Here is a 17,870-nt window from a genome sequence, read left to right as displayed (position 1 = left end):
GATGCAAGGGCTGTAAAGTTTTCAGAAGACACGTGCCATAGAAGAGAGCTTAGAAGTCCCAAAGCACACGGGGCTTTGTATGTACATGCCAGCTTAGCACTAACATCTGAAAGTAAAATGCTTGGAAATGGCTCCTGGGAAAAGCTCTCAAGTGCTGGGTTCAAGACTGAAGGTTCTCCTTTAAGAACGGAGGAAGTTACAGGACCCTTAAGTTATCATGAATTTTCACAAAAGCATGATGCTTTTGACAAGCACATACAGGTTAAAAAAAAAAAGTACAGATTTTTGCCACTGGTTGGAAATCAAGATTTATCCTCAATGCAGTTTCAGGCAGCACCCTGCCTGCATCTAGGAGGGTCTCAAAAGGCAGGTATCAAAGCAGGTTATTCCACCATGGGTCAAGCAGAGCAACCAGGATTTTGAACTCTGGTACCTTTTGCAAAAAGAGAGCTTACACAGCTTTCTGCAAGCTGTCCAGTAGCAGGTGAATAAATGCCAGTTTTTTGTCTCAATCAATTAATAAAATAAAATCAGGGGAAAAAAAAAAAGGCATCTGGCAAGCAGTCAAAGGCCCAGTAGCATGTGCTAGTAAAAGACTCAATCAACAAAATTTAATAGTACTTATTTTTTTAACAAAAAAGCAGAACCTCATTCCTTTTTGGCAAATTAACAAAAAGCCCGCCCGTATGACTGGTCCCAAAACCACCAGCTGAAACGCTAACAAAGTTCCAGCAGGAGCAAACCCAAGTGAGACGCCCTTTGTTGAAGCATCCCTGAACCCAATACAGATTTTAGCTTCTCTATTGGGATGCACTTAAGAGGAAGCAACTTTTTTTGGTGTGACCTGATCACAGCGAGTTCAGCAGAACTTAAATCAATGCCTTTACCTATACATATCAAAAGGTAGGAAGGTGCCCTGCTTTACCCTTATGACTTCAGTTTTAATATGCCAGGGTAGAACACATGTGCTTTGCTGATGAGGGGTTTTGGCACATGCTGACATCCCATTAACTCCAATATCTTGTTAACAGACAGTAGCAGCCAAGAAGCATTACTTGAAATCTTTAAGCAGAGAAAATAAGCCCAAATCACTTCTAATACACCAGCAGCATAATAAACTTAGACAGAAAAGAAACACAGTGAAGGCCATATGTTTTGTTATTAAGAACTAAATAACAAAAGGGGAGAAAAAGTCTAAAATCCAGCTGCCCTGAAGAAGCAGTGTGGAAGGGATTTCTGCAGACACCCAGAAGTGAAATCGGGCTGTATCTAATTACCAATCCCTACCACCACATTTTAGATCAAGGGAGATTGAGAGCAAACAGAAGACAGAAGAATTTAATAGTCTTTAAATAATAACAAAAAATTAGAGAAAAAGAAAATTAATTAATGGTCAATACAGCTAAGCAAAGTCTTACTGGAAAATTCATCACTATGTCCTCTTGGTCCCACGTGCCATGGGGACAGACCTGCACCAGTCTATAGCAGGATACGCAGCAAAAATACTCAGCAGCCCAAAAGGTATGAAGCCTCATTACCAGATGTTGTTACCAATTAATTCTGGGCTAAGAAACTTGTCAAGAAGGCAGACGTTCTGTAAATCTGTAAAGACATTTCCCTTTATATACACATATATGCACACAACTTGCATTTGCTCACCTGGCTGACATACAGAATAAATTAATAAGCCTAACTTTAAATTTATAGTAAAAAATCAAAAGAAAATTAAGAAAAAAGTATTTAGGAGTCTAAATTATAGTGAAATCAAGAGGATGAAGCAGTTGGTCTATAAAAACAAATCACGCTGAACTACCTTCAATGCCTTATTTTCCCCTGATTGAATCACAAAATTAGTCAATGAAGACTGCAATATATTCAGGCTTAGTAAAATATTTGATAGTGCCTCAGAAAAAACTTCTTTGAAATATTAATTGAAACTGGCTTGAATATGAGCACTGTCATACAACAGTATTAATAATAACAGTAAATTTGATTTATGTGGCTCTTCCCTCCTAGTGCCAGTCTGGGTGGCACAAATAAGCTTTAAGCTGGAGAGGCTCACCATGGGGACTGGTGTTAAGGGTGGGTTTCTCCAACATCTTTATTAATCATTTGAAAATGAAAGAAACCCACTGAATTAGCCAAGCTGTTGATATGTGTCTGTTTAGGGGGTCAGGTGGGATAGTAATAATTTCTGAAAGCCACCTCTGATTGATATGGTGGGTGATTGATGGAGCAGAGCTGGCTCCTTCTCACCAGCTCTCCTACCTTCTCGTGTAAGTCAAGTGGCACTGAAGGCACAACATCACACAGGCAGCATGTTCCTTAGCCAGCAAAAACGGGCAAAAGTAAGAAAACCAAGAAGCAAACTTCGAAAACATTAAAGAAAAACAAGATTTGGAGATAAATCACCAATTTCTGAGAGGCAGAGACCTGGAAAATCGTTAACATCCAAATAGGCTGGTGAGGACAGCAGGCTGTGAACAGGTTATGAGCCTGTGAGGGAGCAGGACAGCAGGACCATGCTCTGCACAGAGACAAGATGTCCCCATTACGCACAGGGGCCCAAATGTGGGGTATAGCCCACAACCCTGCTGGGTATGGGGCCAGGAGCCTCCCCCATGCTGAGGAGAATCGGCAAAGAGCAACAACAAGAATACAATGATGGTTCTGGAAGGACTGAGCTGGGATGAAAGATGGTTTGCATCTGCACCCTTGCTTAGTGCTGCAGGAAGACCCAGCTGTAAAGACCCCAGGGACAACCACAAGGCTGAAGCCAGGGGGACAAGGTGTAAAAGCATGTGATAGATTAACTGAAACAAACAGAGACTGATTAGCTCTCTGGCAGCAAACTGCCATGCCCCTGGGTCCAGCCCCAAGAGCACTTTTGGTGACCAGCACAGAGCAGCAGTGGGACCCCGCACGTTACACACCCTCCTTACAGCTCCCACTAGCCAGTTCCCCAGCATCACACTGCACCAGTGCAAGGGCTGCCAGCCCTGCCCCTCACCAGCTACCCAGGTCTGCCACAGCATCCCACTGCTGTGCGCGCAGGCATGAGCATGGGAATTTACCCAAAACCCAGATGAAAAAAAGTCAGAAAATCAATTAAGAAATCAATACGAATAAATATTGATTCTAGACTACTGTTACCTCAAAATTATTGGGGTTTTCTTTCCTTTTTATAATACCAGACATCTCTCCTTCAAAAAAAAATATATCATAGCTTAATAGGTAAGACCCTACTAATTATTACCCCCAACATAGATTGGAAAAAGAGCGCTTTGGATGAAGACATGCTTTGCAACTGTGCACCTGCTGATTGTGGAAAACTGCCTCTGTTTCCCTCTTGCCAAGGCAGGACTGAAGCTGTAGCCCAGTGAAAGCACTGCAGACCCTGGGTCAGACCCAGGAGCAACCCTGGATACCAGGAGACGGTGCCAAGGGGGTCCTGAGCAAGAGGCAAGCAGACCCGGCCAGCAGCTCCCGCAGAACTCCGCAGCCTGGGAGCAGAAGAGGCAGAAATCAGCCTCTCAGGACAGGGATCCACAGCTGGGATCCACAGCTCTGTGCTGCATGGTGAGAAACATGCCTCAGCCCAAGGGCAGCAGCAGCTTTACCTGCCTCCCTGAGTGCCGGCTCCACTTAGCGTAATGATTATTAAGCCCTGTCAGCAGTTATAAAAACCAACGGACGCAGCTCCACAGGCAAGTGCTTCAAAAGCCGCCGAGACGCCCCTGCTCACAGGTTTTCATTACCCATCTGGAAAATTGCGGATGTCACAAGAGCTTTTAGAGCATCAAGATGAAATCGTCTTGTCAGCAACAAAAGGGCCAGTTCTCCCCTGCCCCAACCCCAGCAGCTGTCTCAGCACCACTGCCGGCTGCTGCGCAAGCAGCCAGCATTGCACCAGGACACCAGCGCTGCCTGCCCCGGAGCTGCTGTGGCACCGGTGTCTCAGCCCGTGCCACGTGAACCTTACTGTGAAGGAACACAATGTTTTTCCTCTCACGGTAATTCACAGCCTCTTGACTGTGTTAGGCTGGGAAGAACTTGCTGTTTGCCAAGGAGGATGAAGCACACCCTGGGACACAGAGAAGATGGAGATGCAGGTTCATCAATACCAGCTCCGCCTATAGCTGGTTCAGGTGGAATGAGAAGCAAGCCAAAGAGTTTATAATCCAAAACCCAAGCAGACCCATCTCTTTTTTTTTTGGCCATAATTGTATGGGGTTTTACCCTCTGCAGCTTTTGAAGTGCTACACTGCTTTGACTTGAGTAGCATCAAAGACAGATGTGGCAAAACCACCTTGACAGAGACCATGCTTCCCAACGGGGTTCTGATCAAAAATGGCTTTTTCCTTTTCTGCAGGGAAAACTCCTCACTGGTCACAAAGCGAGGTCTGCCAGCAGAGCCACAAACCCACCCCAACAGCAGGGCACGTAAGATGCTGAGCTACAGCCTGTGTGTCTTGATTTGAAACAGTCTCTTCCAAAAGGAGTTGGTAACTCCTGCAGATGCTGCACTGAGGTGAAGTAAAACAACAACAATAACAAAAAAAGTCTTTCTGCAGCTAACAGGTTCCAGCAGACACAGGGAGCAAAGAGGCTGTGAGACACAGAAGATGGCCATGAGCACCAGCTCCAGGCTATCCTCGTGCCACAAACCTGAGCAGAGGGGAGATCCTGCAACAGGGCCCAAGCGTGGAGCAGAGCATGCTGAAGGCTGACTGGGGGAGGGGGGGATACATGGGTGCACCTGGCATCCTTTCCCACACGGTGCCCCTCAACGGCCCCGATGGCTGCAGCCCAAAGGGAGACCTGTGGCCAGTTTATATGGCCACAGACAACAAGATCTCCCGAGCCCCCTTCCTGAACCACAAACCAGGTTCAGGGTAACAGAGCATCCCATCCTCTATCTTCCTTCGTTATCCAGGGCCACAGCACCAACTGAAGACCACTCTTCCAAACAGAAACTGGATTATAACCCTGCCCCTCAGATACAAAATATGGGAATCCAAGTGTGATTTATTCCTCCTGTGCACAAAATACTACCCCAGCTGCCTTTGTGTACAGCCATTATCTTCTGGTCCATTGATTTTTAATAGCATAGCTGTAGATCGAAATGAGATGCCTGAGCATCACATAGGGTTTTGCGCTGCTCCCGCCTTCATCAAGAGACACTTAAACACTGGTGCTGATGACAGAGCTTTTGGGGCTGTCCGAGACACAGGCAGGCTCATTATTGCACCACAAGAAATAGAAGTTGGAGATAGAACAAACCCATTAGATCATCAAATGCTCCGGTGCTCTCTACAATTTGCTTCCTCAGTGCTTTTGCCAATTGAAGCTTGAACAGCCCAAGTGACAGCCCCTATCCTTCCCTTGTGAGGTTACTCCACTGCCTCCAAATTTCTAGGCGCTCCAAGCAGATTCAGCCTAGGTTCAAAGACCAAGCAGCATCATTCTCTTTCTTCTCTCCATTTGCTTTCACAGCTCCCAAATGCTTCCCTTGCCAATCCTGCCATTTATATCGCAGTCACCTGTCCCTCAACCAAGAGCAAAGCTCTCCTGCTCCAGGGTTTAAGGATGGAGTGCCAAATCTCAGCATCCCTGGCTGAACATCACAAAAATGAACAACAATCTTACAGCAAGTCATGATGAGGAAGAGGTGATAAACTTACCAGGGACATCCTCCCAGAGGACCGTTTATCAGCATTAACAGTAGCAAAGTCTTTTTCAGAGAATAATTGGACAACCGTAGTGCAGACAAACTACAATTAAGATATTAATTAAAGCCCTTTGCTTCTTCCCACACTGCCCTGCACCTTATTAAAGCCACATCAAATCTGACATTTAGTTGTCTGGTTGTTGGCTGCCTTCAGAGAGGCACAAGAGCTCACACAGTATACAAGGCTTGTAAAAATGACGTCTCTTTATCACATCACTTACACTGGCTGAAAAAATAGCCTAACCTGCTGCTGTCTGTGATATCTGTTCTGAGATTAACAGAATTATTCTGGCCTTGTGCTGTCATTCCAGCACTTTTGCTAAAGCAGAGCCATGGGAAGACAGACAGACATCATCAGACCAAGCAACAAACACTGATCGGAATCAAGGAGACAAGGAGCAGGCATGCAGAGGCATCACTGCCTTGGAGAGAAGCCCCCTGAGGACTAGCATCTTTTGCATGGTCCTTGGGGTAGGCTGCTCAGGTGACTGAGGCTAGGTGATTTCACGACTAGAAAAGATTCAGGCAAGCAGTTGGATGAGGAACTGGAGGGGTAATTTAGTTGTTCCTGAATGGTGAGTGGATGAAGAGCATCTTCTCAGCCTTGCAGTGCAAGAGAAGCAGCCGTGGCTCACTCTCACCCTCTCTCTCCTCAGCATTGTGCCTACCACATACGCAAAAGCAGAAAGAAGCAACCACAGTGCCACGAGCAGCAGTGTTCCCAGTGCTGACATTTGTTAATGCTTTGTTGGTGGAAAATCTGGTGTGCTGAGTCGGGAACAGGGACCGCTCCAAATAAAAACCCTATTAAATAAATAAATACATTTCAACATCTTTCCATCACCCTGGCTGGGAGTTCACATCATGTCGGATCACAGGTAACGTGAGGGTCACTTGCACAGCTTTGGACACCACAACATGAGAACTGCGTGTAACAGTCAGCAGTGAGACATCTGCTCATGCAGAACTGCCCCAGGCAAACACCGACCGTGCCATGGGGCTCCTTTAGGTCCTTTAGGGTGGTGGTGCACCCAGGGTCCAGCGCCCAGCTGGTGACCAGACCAAACGCATGCATCGGCCAGCAAGGGAGACCCATGCGTGTGGAGGAAGAGCCTGCAAGAATGTGGCATGAAGGAGGCTTGGGGCCTCTCGGGTCACCTGAAAACTACTGATCTGACTTTTTTTAACTGCTTTTAGTAGTTGCCTAAAATAGACACCTTGGTTTTGTAAAAGCAACTGAAATAGATAATGGCTGGTCAGTGCACTTTATGTTTCCTTTATAAATAACCTAGTAATGCTTCTGGGAGTGGGAAAATGGTTTATTTCTAGATCTAAATAAATCCTGATCATCTGCTAACCATTTCTCCTTCAGGGTCATTTGATGTGTCTCTCCAGCCAAGGGTGGCTCCTTGCTCCTTCAGACAGCAACAAGGACATCACCACCCCATCTTTCCAAGCCTTCACCAGACTAACACCACCTGGGACCGAAGAACAAGGGATGTGAGCATTAACTCCCAGCATGAGAGCAGATCTGCCTTTGCAGAGATGCAGAAGCAGGTGCCTTGTCACAGCATCTCAAGGGAGAGGTGAGATCTCTGGAAGGTTTGCCAAGGAGCCCAGGGCTGCACAGCAGCTTTCCCTTGCTGTCACCGTACCATTTATGGACTGCACGGCTTAGCAGAGGGTGAGGAACTTAGCAGTTCAAGGAGCTTTATGCTTTATCACCTTGAAGGCACTAAATAAATAAATAAATAGCACAACTTGCACTTCAGCAGAGTATAAACAGGCATTTATAGAAAGAAGCCCCAGTGAAACCACATGCCCTTTCAATCCACTTCCCAGGCAAATAAAACCAGGTAGTATCGAGAGTCAGAAGTACATCAAGGGGCTTTTCAAACAAACAGAAGGATACCAGCAAGGAAAAGCTCCGACCTCCAACAGCCCCCTCACAGTTGCTCTGTCCATGGCCCTTTGGGAGGCTTAGCCCGTCGGCACGGCTGGGCTCTGTGCTTCACACACCCGAGCTCAACGAAAACAACAGCAATCAGTTCCCATTTCCAGCTCGTTAGTATGGCTCACCATACATCCCTGAGCCCCCATGGTTAGCCATGGCTTTTAATGTATGGCTGTTTCTCTCCTGTAGCCGTGCCAGGCTGGCTGATGTTACTTTGCTCTCTCTTTCTTCCTTCTCCCTCTACATGGCAGGCTCCCAGGAGGATGAAATGAAAGGGCCCTGATCACAGATTTTTCCTGAGCAACTAACCCTTAAGGTGCAGGCTCTCCAAGCTGCAGAGTGCTTGCTCATGCCTATACAACTGCAAACAAATCATCAGGGAAAAACAACCAGTGCATGACTGTAACCACTCTTGGCCAAGGCAACGTGGGTCAGAATGAAGCCTCACCTGAAAAGTAGGTGATGGCTCTTGTATATTATTTTTTTTCCACCCCTTTAAAACTGCAGCGATAATTGCACGATGAAAGAGGGAAGGAAAAAAAAAAAAAGAGAGAGAAACAAAAAAACAAATCAACAAAAGCAAAAAGCCAGGCACACATGATATCTTTGCAGGAGCTGGTCCTCTTGAATCAGAAACCCTGGAATTGTTCTGCAATCGACTCAGTGGACAGTTACCATCTGTTTATGGAAAAAAATGTTAATAACCCCCAATCATAATCAAATAGGCAACCACTTTACTTTAAGTACCTATTAACTAATGTTGAATTACAATGGAACAGCTCTGCAAGTACTTCTGACATCCACAGGCACATCAGCAGTGCCAGCACTTTGATCAGGGCTAATAGAAAAAGTACCAAATGAACCGATAGCAATGCGATTCCTCAAACTACAGAAAGCGTGGGCAGTATTTATTTACTGTTCTTTCGTCTCTCCCCAACCTCCTTGTTGTTTCTGCCTATTCAGAGAGAAAATATACATACGCCTGTATACAGATATACACATCACCCACCACAGCACACCCCGTGAAAGCCTGCTCCCCTGTGTTTTGTTATTCTATCTGAGGCTTCACTTCCATACGGGTTCTCCAATGCCCAGAAAGGCTCAAAGCATTTCCATCAGTGGGGCATCACCCAAGCTGTCATCCTGTTTAGCCTCCCTATTTACATGATGCCTGTAAAGGCATCTTGAAGTCCTTCCCCCATCTCCTCTGGGTGGAACTGGCCAGCAGATCCAAAAGCCGCAGCAGAGAAAGGGAAAAAATGAGCAGGCAGAGCTGCACATACACGCTTGCATGTGTGCAGACAGGCAGCATGATCACACACCTTATTTGTTTAGGAAATCAGATTAAAAAGCAATCTACTCTTTGCCAACTGCAACCAAGTCTGAACCATTAGCTGGCACTGTCTCCACCCAAGGAAGAAAACCTTGTTTGGAGAATGCAAGTAGTTTTTAATCTCAGAGCCTGGGAAACAGCTCATCTCAGCAAAATGACAAGTGCTCTTGTCTGGATTTTCTCTAGCATCTTTCTCCCCATATCTCAGCAAACTCAATTTGTTTCTTTTGGGGTTTTTTTTGGTGGTTTTTGTTTGGTATTGTTTTGTTTTTTAAGCTGTGCGGCACCAGGAATACATCACACAAATATGCACAAGCACACATTCTTTATCCCTAGGCACTTGCAAACGTAACAGAAAACAAAGAAAAGGAGCATATATTTCAGCCCATCAACCTAAGCATTTACACGGCCTCCATCACTGTGCCATCCAAACATTTTGTTAGTCCCAGGACTTTTCTGTGCCGTTATTATTGTTTTATGAAATTTCATTTTTGTTAGTCCCGGGAGTTATGTGTGGGTTTTTTATTATCTTATGAAATTTCATTTCCTGTCATCTTCTGGGATTAAACTTTGATCGGAATACGTGGGTTTACAAGGCTTGCGGTGACAAGCCTGACCCCAGAAGGTGAGGTGTAAACCCTCCACCTCCGGCGGGCAGCCAGGGAATGTGGGACACCGAGCCCAGAGCAAGCAACGACTGGGAGCGGGATGCCGGGCTCCTTACTCCCATGCAGTCTATCCCACCTGTAAAACCCACTCCCCTGAGCCATGGCAGTAAACCAAAGAGCCCCAACTTCCAATTACTTGCACTGCAAGATCCTATTATTGTTCCCACACTAATACAAGGCTTTAAAAAGCCTCTCAGCTACCCCTCTGGATACATCACCCTTCAGCAAGCAGTCGCAGCCCATTGCTGCGACTTCAGCGCGTCTCGGTTTTCACATTCCCTTTTCCCAGCGGTTTCCTCGCCACTGCCTCCATGTCACCCACACAACGCCACGTTTCACAAAGAGGCGCTTTGTCTGCCATTCTCCTGCCGCCTCCGCCACCCCAGCTCCAGTGATCCCCCAGCCCCCCCACCAGCTGCTGCAGCCCCCACCCCCTACCCCAGCTACAGGAGCCAAAGCCGACAGGCGGCCAAGAAAGGGGAGCTGACCTCTGCCACCCCGTGTTAATGAATGCCCTCTCCAGAGGGAGCAGGGGAAGGCGAGGGGGATGGCACATGGCCAGCCCCTGTGAGCTCAACCGAGGGATGCCACAGAGCCGGGAGCACAGCACATCGGAGCCCCCTTCACAAAGAGCTTTTGTGGATGCCACCGCTCCAGCCCGTCGACAGCACGCTGGGCAGCACAGGCTTTTCTACAGCTTCACCGTCAGCTGTATCAGTAGCCGGGTCGTTACCAGAGCTGCAGATCTGCCAGGACTCTTGTGCAACGCTCTGAGGGTCTGATATCAGCCAGAAGAGGAAAAATGTAGACAAACCATAAATGTGGACACACCATCCTCTCGTAGTCATCCCCCAGCACATGTACGCCAAGACACAGTGACTTTCTTTTCAGCAAAGGCAGCTGGAATATCGGACACTTGGTAGCCCATTAGTCTGCTTTTAAGACTGGAGGGCAACACAGCAGGCTGGCCCAGAGGGTTTTTCCAGCCTAATGTCACATTCAACCTTGTCAGTCCAAGTTCACCTCTCTCTCTCTCTAGGAGATAAACCATCTGCTTAACACTAGGAGACGCAGAAGGAAAAAAGATGTGCTCAGATTGACTCGAGAGGTGCTTCGGGTAACGTGTCCAACATGAGCACACAGTGTTCTGCGTCCATGACAAAAACAACAGGAAAAACCTGCTCCTGCAGGCCTGCCAAGCTGGGTTTTCAACAAGTGGCAACATATCAAGCGGTGATGAACAGCTCCTGATTCAGGGAATGATGCACTTTCCCAAAAAGCCTCAGGGTTTGGATTTTTTTTCCTCAGTAAATGGTAGCATGCTGGGTGCCATACAGGATGGCTCCTGCCCAAGAATTAACTGATGAGGGACCCAGAGGACAGTGCCAGCTAAAGGACATCTGGAGGTGGTTGTCAGCTGTGCTGTCCCATACAAGGTGTCAGAATAAGGCAGAACCTGTATATGCGCCCCTGGACAAGCAGCTCAGGACCACTCAGTAAAGTGATTTGATGATTTGTACAAGGGCATCACCCCATGCACAGGCAGCCCCCAGGGAGAAGGAAAGGAACAGTAGCCCATTAGCGAACTCAAAGAGGAGGCACCACGGAAAGAGACATCCAGCACACACAGAACAAACACAGGCTTCAAGGTACCACTGCCAGACTGGGACCATCTGCAACAGCTCAGCTGAGACCCCAAAGCAACTTAAGGAGAGAGCAAGTCCTCTGGACTCATTGGCCTGCTGAGCAGCAAGGAAAGAAAGCTTAGAAACCACATTTTGGAAAGTGTGGAAGGAACTGTGACATATCTTGTGGGGGTGAGAAATAAGTCAGCTGCAGCTGCCCGGGCAGACCGTAGCCAGGGTACCAAACAACATCCCAGCTGGTGCAGGTGAATGTAAGAATTGCGTTTGTGTTGTGGAAGAAAATGTGGTGAGGTTTGGTAACGAGCTGGATGCAAAGAAGGGAGATACCGGCTAAAGATGCAAAGCATGGTGGCGTGCCAGTTGACAATGGCACTACGGCTAAAGAAAAAAGTGTTGGCAGAAGAGATGCTGGGGGAAAGCAAAGGGGTCAGAGTGGGGACAGCCACATGCCAGGGAGACTGTCCACAGGGCAGGAGGCTCTGCAGCCTCTGACGGGGAGCAGAGCTTAGGCAGTATGGGTCAGCTGCCCACGGTGCTGCCTGTGACGCTTGTCACTCATTCAAGAACTGTGTCCCTGGTTTTAAAGATCCATTTAATTTCTGACAACTTCATCTCTCCAAGAAATATCAATAAAAGTTTTAGAAACTTTTTGAGGTTGTGGTTCCATACCAGAACTGGAACAAATACAGCACAAGGAGGAGGAGGAAAGCAGGCTTTTCTGGTTAAATGTTTTTGCCTCCCAAAAACTGCACACACAAGGGTCCATCAGAGCACCCCTCTGGTTTCTGGGAATGCAGAATATCCACTAACACACTTACCCAAACACCTCTGAACACACACACGTCTGTTCACAGAGACTGGTTACCCACATGAGGTTAACTCTTCTTTGATTCTTCCACTACAATCAGAAGTTACTTTTCCTTTTCATATTTGTATCTCTAAGCCCCATCAGTGGCAAGTGCCCAAGCACTTCCAAAGTGTTCTAACAAATCCCTCCAGAAGGCACGTAACATCCCAATTTTACAGATGGGGAAATTAAAGCAGAGACAGAGGTTAAGACAGCTAATTGCCTACGGACATCAAGTGAGTCAGTAGAAGAGCTGGGAATTGATCCCAGGAACCGTGTCTTCCATTCCTCTACTCCACCCACCAGTCAGTACACCCTACCAGATGGTTCTTATCATTGGACATATGGACTAAATATTGCTAAGCTGGTGTAGAAGATTCACTATTTAATTAAACGTCCTGTCTTCTATCTCCATAGGATGCACAGGGGAAACTCCAGCCAGAATCCCATCTGGACCCACTCAGGAAACATCTCCGTGAAGCAAACAAAGCCTGGAGGCAACCACAAGAAGTGTTCCCAAACCTATCAACCTGCCCTGCAACACAGAACCCTGCAAGGCCAGGAAATAGGCTGCAACTCAGGAGCCTCAGAAGAAGCTCGTGTTGGCAAAGCCTGGCTTCGACCAGTGTGTGCATGAGCCAGCAATTAGACTGGGAACTACTTTGTCATGTGAAGGCTCTTCCTCCAGACTTCACTGGGCACCACCAACGCTGCCCAACTGGAGATACCAGCCGAGTCACAAAAAGCAGATGGCACAATGTCATCTACTTTCTTCTTGCATTAGCTTTATCACATCACAGCACTGGTGTTGGTAGGACAGAGACACCAGTTCTGCCTGGCAAACATCAGATGCTTTCTTGCTTTCCAATCACTACCAAGGACACTTGAAATATCTCCTAAAGTGGTTATTCATGATGCAGAGGGAGAAACTTTCCAACAGAGAGGCAACAGAAAGAGACCTTCCACATCACTGACAGACAGATCAGCAATTGCTTTCCCGGCATGGACCTTAGAAAGTTACAGCAGCATCTCAGTCTTACAGACAGGCACAAGATGGGTACATCTGCCTTTCCAGCAGAACCCAAAGCAATTTCACATCCTTCTGTTCCCCCTTCACACCCCGCACTCTGCACCCAGTGCGACGCAAGGGGAAAGCCATGCATCATCAAGTCCGCAGACAAGACTTCATCCCAGAACATGCTCTCCTGAGTACAACTCCCTCAACACGTGGCTGGAAGAAGCAGGCTCAAAGCTCTTCTGAGCAACCTGTAGATGCAGTTACGTGCTGATCAGGAAAACACATGCATACTTCTGCCCAGCAGGACATACAGGTGAGAACCACCTGCCTGGATGTCTCCATTACTCTCTCAACAAACAGAAGAGGGCTGGACACCATTCCCTTTAGAAGGTTTTGCACCAATACAGATAATGTAGGAATAAAACCACAACACCTTTCCACGTGTGCTATAAGAGCCGGGCAATCCTGGAAGGTGCCTCCTGCTAGAGGAAAGCAACTGCACGTACCTTTCATCCCAAACTTGGACCGCCGGCCATACTTGTTGATCATAATAAAGAGGACGACCAAGAGGACACAAGCAAAAGCTGCCAGCCCAACCGCTATGGAAACCTGAAAGGAAAAAGCCTTAGTCAAGACAAAGGAATTTAGGAGTCTAGACTGGAAATGCAGCACCTCCTTGCACAGTTAACCTTTCTGTAGGCTCACACCATCTGCTGCAGCCCCGTGGATATCAGCTGTGGAGGAAAATACAAGCTAAAGCAAAGGGCTCTAGCACAGCTTGGAAGCATCACAGGCTGTTTTTGCAGGACTGGGAAGTCTGGGATTTCCCTGTCAGCAATGCTGTTCTGGGACCAGCTCCTCCCAGGCTCTCACTCCGTGTATCTGCAGGGAAGGACCACCTCTGCTCCAGTGTCTGGGCTCTCCCTTCGCTGCACCGCATCACGAGCCTCCGTTTCTGGCACAGTGGTGATGCCACAATGTCACAACACTAAAGCTATACTAACCTGAGCTGGGAACACACAGGAGCAGCAGAAAATTCTTTAGAAAGACCAACTCTGTCTCCATCCAAACATCCCTCAGGACAAAGAATGAGGGAAAATAACACACCACAAAAAGAAAACAGAAGAAAATAAGCAGAACTGAGGGGTTTTTTTCCCCCCTAAAACATTTGGTTTTCCAAAAGCCTCTAGTGGTTCCCTATTTATTGTGATTTTTCATAGTAAATATTTATACTACAACAGTGTCCAAAGTCCTTCACTGGATCCATGGTTCCACTGTGTAAGTGTACAAGCAGAGGAAAGAAAAACTTCTTCCCCTAAAGGGTTTACAATCCCAGGCTTATTTTAATATTTATGAATATTTATTCCTTCAAGCCTTTGCTTGAGATACTTTTATTGCATTGATGTAAACAACAATTTCTTTGGCATTTGTCCAATTGTTCTCCTGTACTGGGTCTTGTGATGCATTTAGACTTCACTTCCTTTTACAAAACTGTATTCTGCTATAATAGAAAATACATCATTTAACCAAGAAAAAGTAATTTCATTTTGCAACCCTTTTCCTGCCCTCAATACATTAGCTATGAAATTTTTACATTTTTTATTTGATCCTTCAGCTTGTTTTTTGTGCTTTATATTTAATAATCAGTGCACGTTATTACTCCAGTCTCACTGTTCAAAGCTTTCACTTCAGTTACAGGAGATTTTCAGCTGGATGAGAACTGAAACCAAGGTGGATTGGGTTTTGTTCATTCCGTTAACACCTGGCATGTTTCAAGATCTTAAAACTTTCAGAGAATCAGAGCAATTGTGTAACATGCTAATTTTTTCCCCCAATACTTATACACACATTCATTTTTTTTTCATTTTTCTACCTGGATTCTGCAGAAGACAGACAATGTTGAGATCTGATAAGCTGTAGGCTTTCTTTTCTTTTTCATTTTTGGCATGCCCTGCAGAGCAGGAGAGAGGGCGAACTGGCACTGACAGAACTGAACCAAGCTAAATCCGAGTCCCTCACAGGGCTAAACTTAACAGATCAATAATGGTCTGAAACACACAGTTGCCTGTTTGTTTGTTCTCTGGGTGCTACTTCTTCAGAGCGAGAATTTCTGACCCTGCAAGCAGCAACTTCACAGGATCCCTTATTTTCAAAGAGCTCCCTAGTTCCACTGCAGACCCAAGAGGATCAGATGGTTCATGTCAGTATTTTACCTGCCTGACACAAGCCACAAAATCCTTCTGATTGTTGACTTGAGTCATAAAGGAAGATTTTTTCCTTGCGAACATCTCAGAACAGCACAGGAGTGTAAATACTGAGTCATCAATAACAAGTAGTGCATGCAAAACAGTTCTGTAGAGAAGAGGACAGGACTCACCCCAAAAGTGTCCTCCTCTGGTTTGTGGGTCACAGTGATCGGCGGGGTGGGACTCACTTCATAATCACCAACTGAAACCAAAACAAAGACAGAAGATTCAACGTGGCTCCCACGGGACTCCCAAGGCACTAGCATATCCCCGATGCCTGACCTAACGCGAGGCAGCTCACCCCTAACAGAGGTTCTCACTTTCTATTTCAGAAGGCTCCAAAATCAACCATCAGAGAGTTCCCCGTGCACATCGGCAGAGAAAATACAGATCAGGAAAACACTGATGTCACTCCAACTTTACAAATGAGAAACACTTGGGTGCCTGGATGGCCTCCATCCATCCATCTCCTGGAGTTTTCAGAAATCTGCTGGGCTAGGTAGGGTCAAAACACAAGACTGACTCCAGCAGAACTTGATCCAAAGAACCAGTTACTGGGGGGGGGGGGGGTGGTGAGAATCTGTTGGGGAAACGTCACAGAAATCAAGCCCTGCTTCTCATCTCAATCCACACTAGAGAGCATGTTGTCAATGGGCCATGACACACAACTGCTTTGGGGACTGGCCAGCCTGCATCTAGTTAAGACCCCTTCTGCTGCACCACAACCAACCATCATTTCCACTAGGACCTTCTTCAGGACATCACTACAGGGAAATGAGCATCTCCTGAGCTCTAGAAATTGACTACCCAGCTGATCAAAAGCTCCCCAGCCATCTTGCTCACGTATGGGTAAGCCAGGACTTTGTGCAGTCTCTGCCAATTTGCTTTTGGCTTTCTGATTTTCCCTCCAGGAGCCCATAAGTCAGAAGAGCACAGGAAACCACAGAAACAAAACACCCACCATACACAAAGGAGGAGGAGGCACTTACTTGAGACAAAGTTGTCTGTACTCTCTGTGGAAAGGACAAAGAGAAGCAAAACAGTTAACAGCACAGCAACCACAGAAGTGGTCTCATTCCCAACCCACCTTAGAGACAACCCACCACCCCAAAGAGCCCAGGAAACCAACTCTTCCTAGTTTGTCCTGTCTGGCAACTGTAACTTGAAACTGCAGCACATGTGTCAGCAGGATATGCTGGAGGTCAGGATAGAGAACACAGGGGTAAGCAACTGTGCAGGGCCATGGGCTGCAACAGGAGGGGAGGGATGCTACTGCAAGTGAAAATGGAGAACAATTAGCAGCATGCTAACCACACCTTTGAATGGTAGTTAAACGATCCTGCTTTCAGCAGGCGAGCTTGCTCGACAGACGCACAGGGCTCAGCAGGACCGAGGTGGAGGGGAAAGGAGCAGATTTTGCCTTACATGGCAGTGTTCACCCAAGGACAAAGTCCTTCGAGGATGAGGACCAGCTCCCAGGGACGAGAGCCCAGCTTGGGGCCAGGGGACAGAGGAGACATCCTCTGACCTCTGTTTGAGCCACGCATAAAAGCTAATAACATCTGAACTGGACATGGAGGTTGCGGCTGTCCTAGAGCTGCCTCTTGCCAAGGCAACACCACCAGTCCCTGCTGTCAGCCTCTCGACTGCTCCAGTAAAGCTCCTTCGGCGCCAGAGGCGGCCAAGGCCCCAGACAATGAAGTCTAAAGCTCTCGGTGACACTCAGTTTACATAGCATGAGAATAACGTCAGCTTTCCATTCACTTGCCCATGTAAGAAATTGAGCCTGATATTAACTGGAGTTTACACAGCTTTGCTGGCAGAGGGCTCCTGGAAGGATGCTGAAACGTTCACACTGAAGTATGGGTAAGGTTTGGAAGGGAAGTGTAAAACAACCCCCGGGTGACAAACACAGCTTTCCAAATCAGGGGAAAAAAACCTGAAAAAATATTTTTGTTTCAAGTCAAGCAGAAAAGTAACTTTCCTTGGCTTTTTCTAGCAAGGCCGGGGGGTGTGGAGGGATAAAAGAGGAAGAAATATTTCATTTGGAGACTATTTTTTCGCTATTAAAGCAGACAGAGTCCAGTTGTAAAACTCTTGCTGCTTCTACATTTTCCCTTTCTATTTTTCTCCACTGGACTAAGGAAATTCAGCAGAAACCAACAAAACGTTTTTCCCATTAAACCCTATTTTTAAAAGTATAAAACACAGACAAGAAATTTCAGCCAATTTGAGTTCTCTGAGAAGTTCTCAAAGAGTTGAACACTCATCACAAGGGAGGTAGGTACATTAACCTTTGTGTATTAAGTAAGGAGGTGGTAGCTTATGATAGAGATGCCAATGACAACATGCAATGAGATTTTTATCAGGATATGACAAATCTGCCCTGAGAGCCACTGCCCTGGCTTCTGGAGCCACATCATCACA

The 17,870-nt window shown here is 46.7% G+C and overlaps 1 protein-coding gene across 5 annotated transcripts in view; it reads right to left on the bottom strand.

The window, feature by feature from the left end:
* The window catches only part of NTRK3 (neurotrophic receptor tyrosine kinase 3), a 233,977-nt gene that overhangs the window by 145,121 nt on the left and 70,986 nt on the right, over positions 1-17,870 (bottom strand). For all 5 annotated transcript variants that reach the window (XR_008823080.1, XR_008823081.1, XM_056346662.1 and 2 more), the window contains exons 9-11: positions 16,433-16,456; positions 15,575-15,645; positions 13,704-13,806 (exon numbers count right to left, since the gene is read on the bottom strand). Coding sequence is in view for 3 of the 5 variants with exons in the window: in XM_056346662.1 (XP_056202637.1) it covers positions 13,704-13,806; positions 15,575-15,645; positions 16,433-16,456 (198 nt within the window). In the remaining 2 variants the exon portion in view is untranslated. The remainder of the gene's footprint in view (positions 1-13,703; positions 13,807-15,574; positions 15,646-16,432; positions 16,457-17,870) is intronic.

Source organism: Falco biarmicus, chromosome 7 (genome assembly GCF_023638135.1).
Source record: "Falco biarmicus isolate bFalBia1 chromosome 7, bFalBia1.pri, whole genome shotgun sequence".
NCBI lineage: Eukaryota > Metazoa > Chordata > Aves > Falconiformes > Falconidae > Falco > Falco biarmicus.
This window is presented reverse-complemented; position numbering and strand designations above follow the sequence as displayed.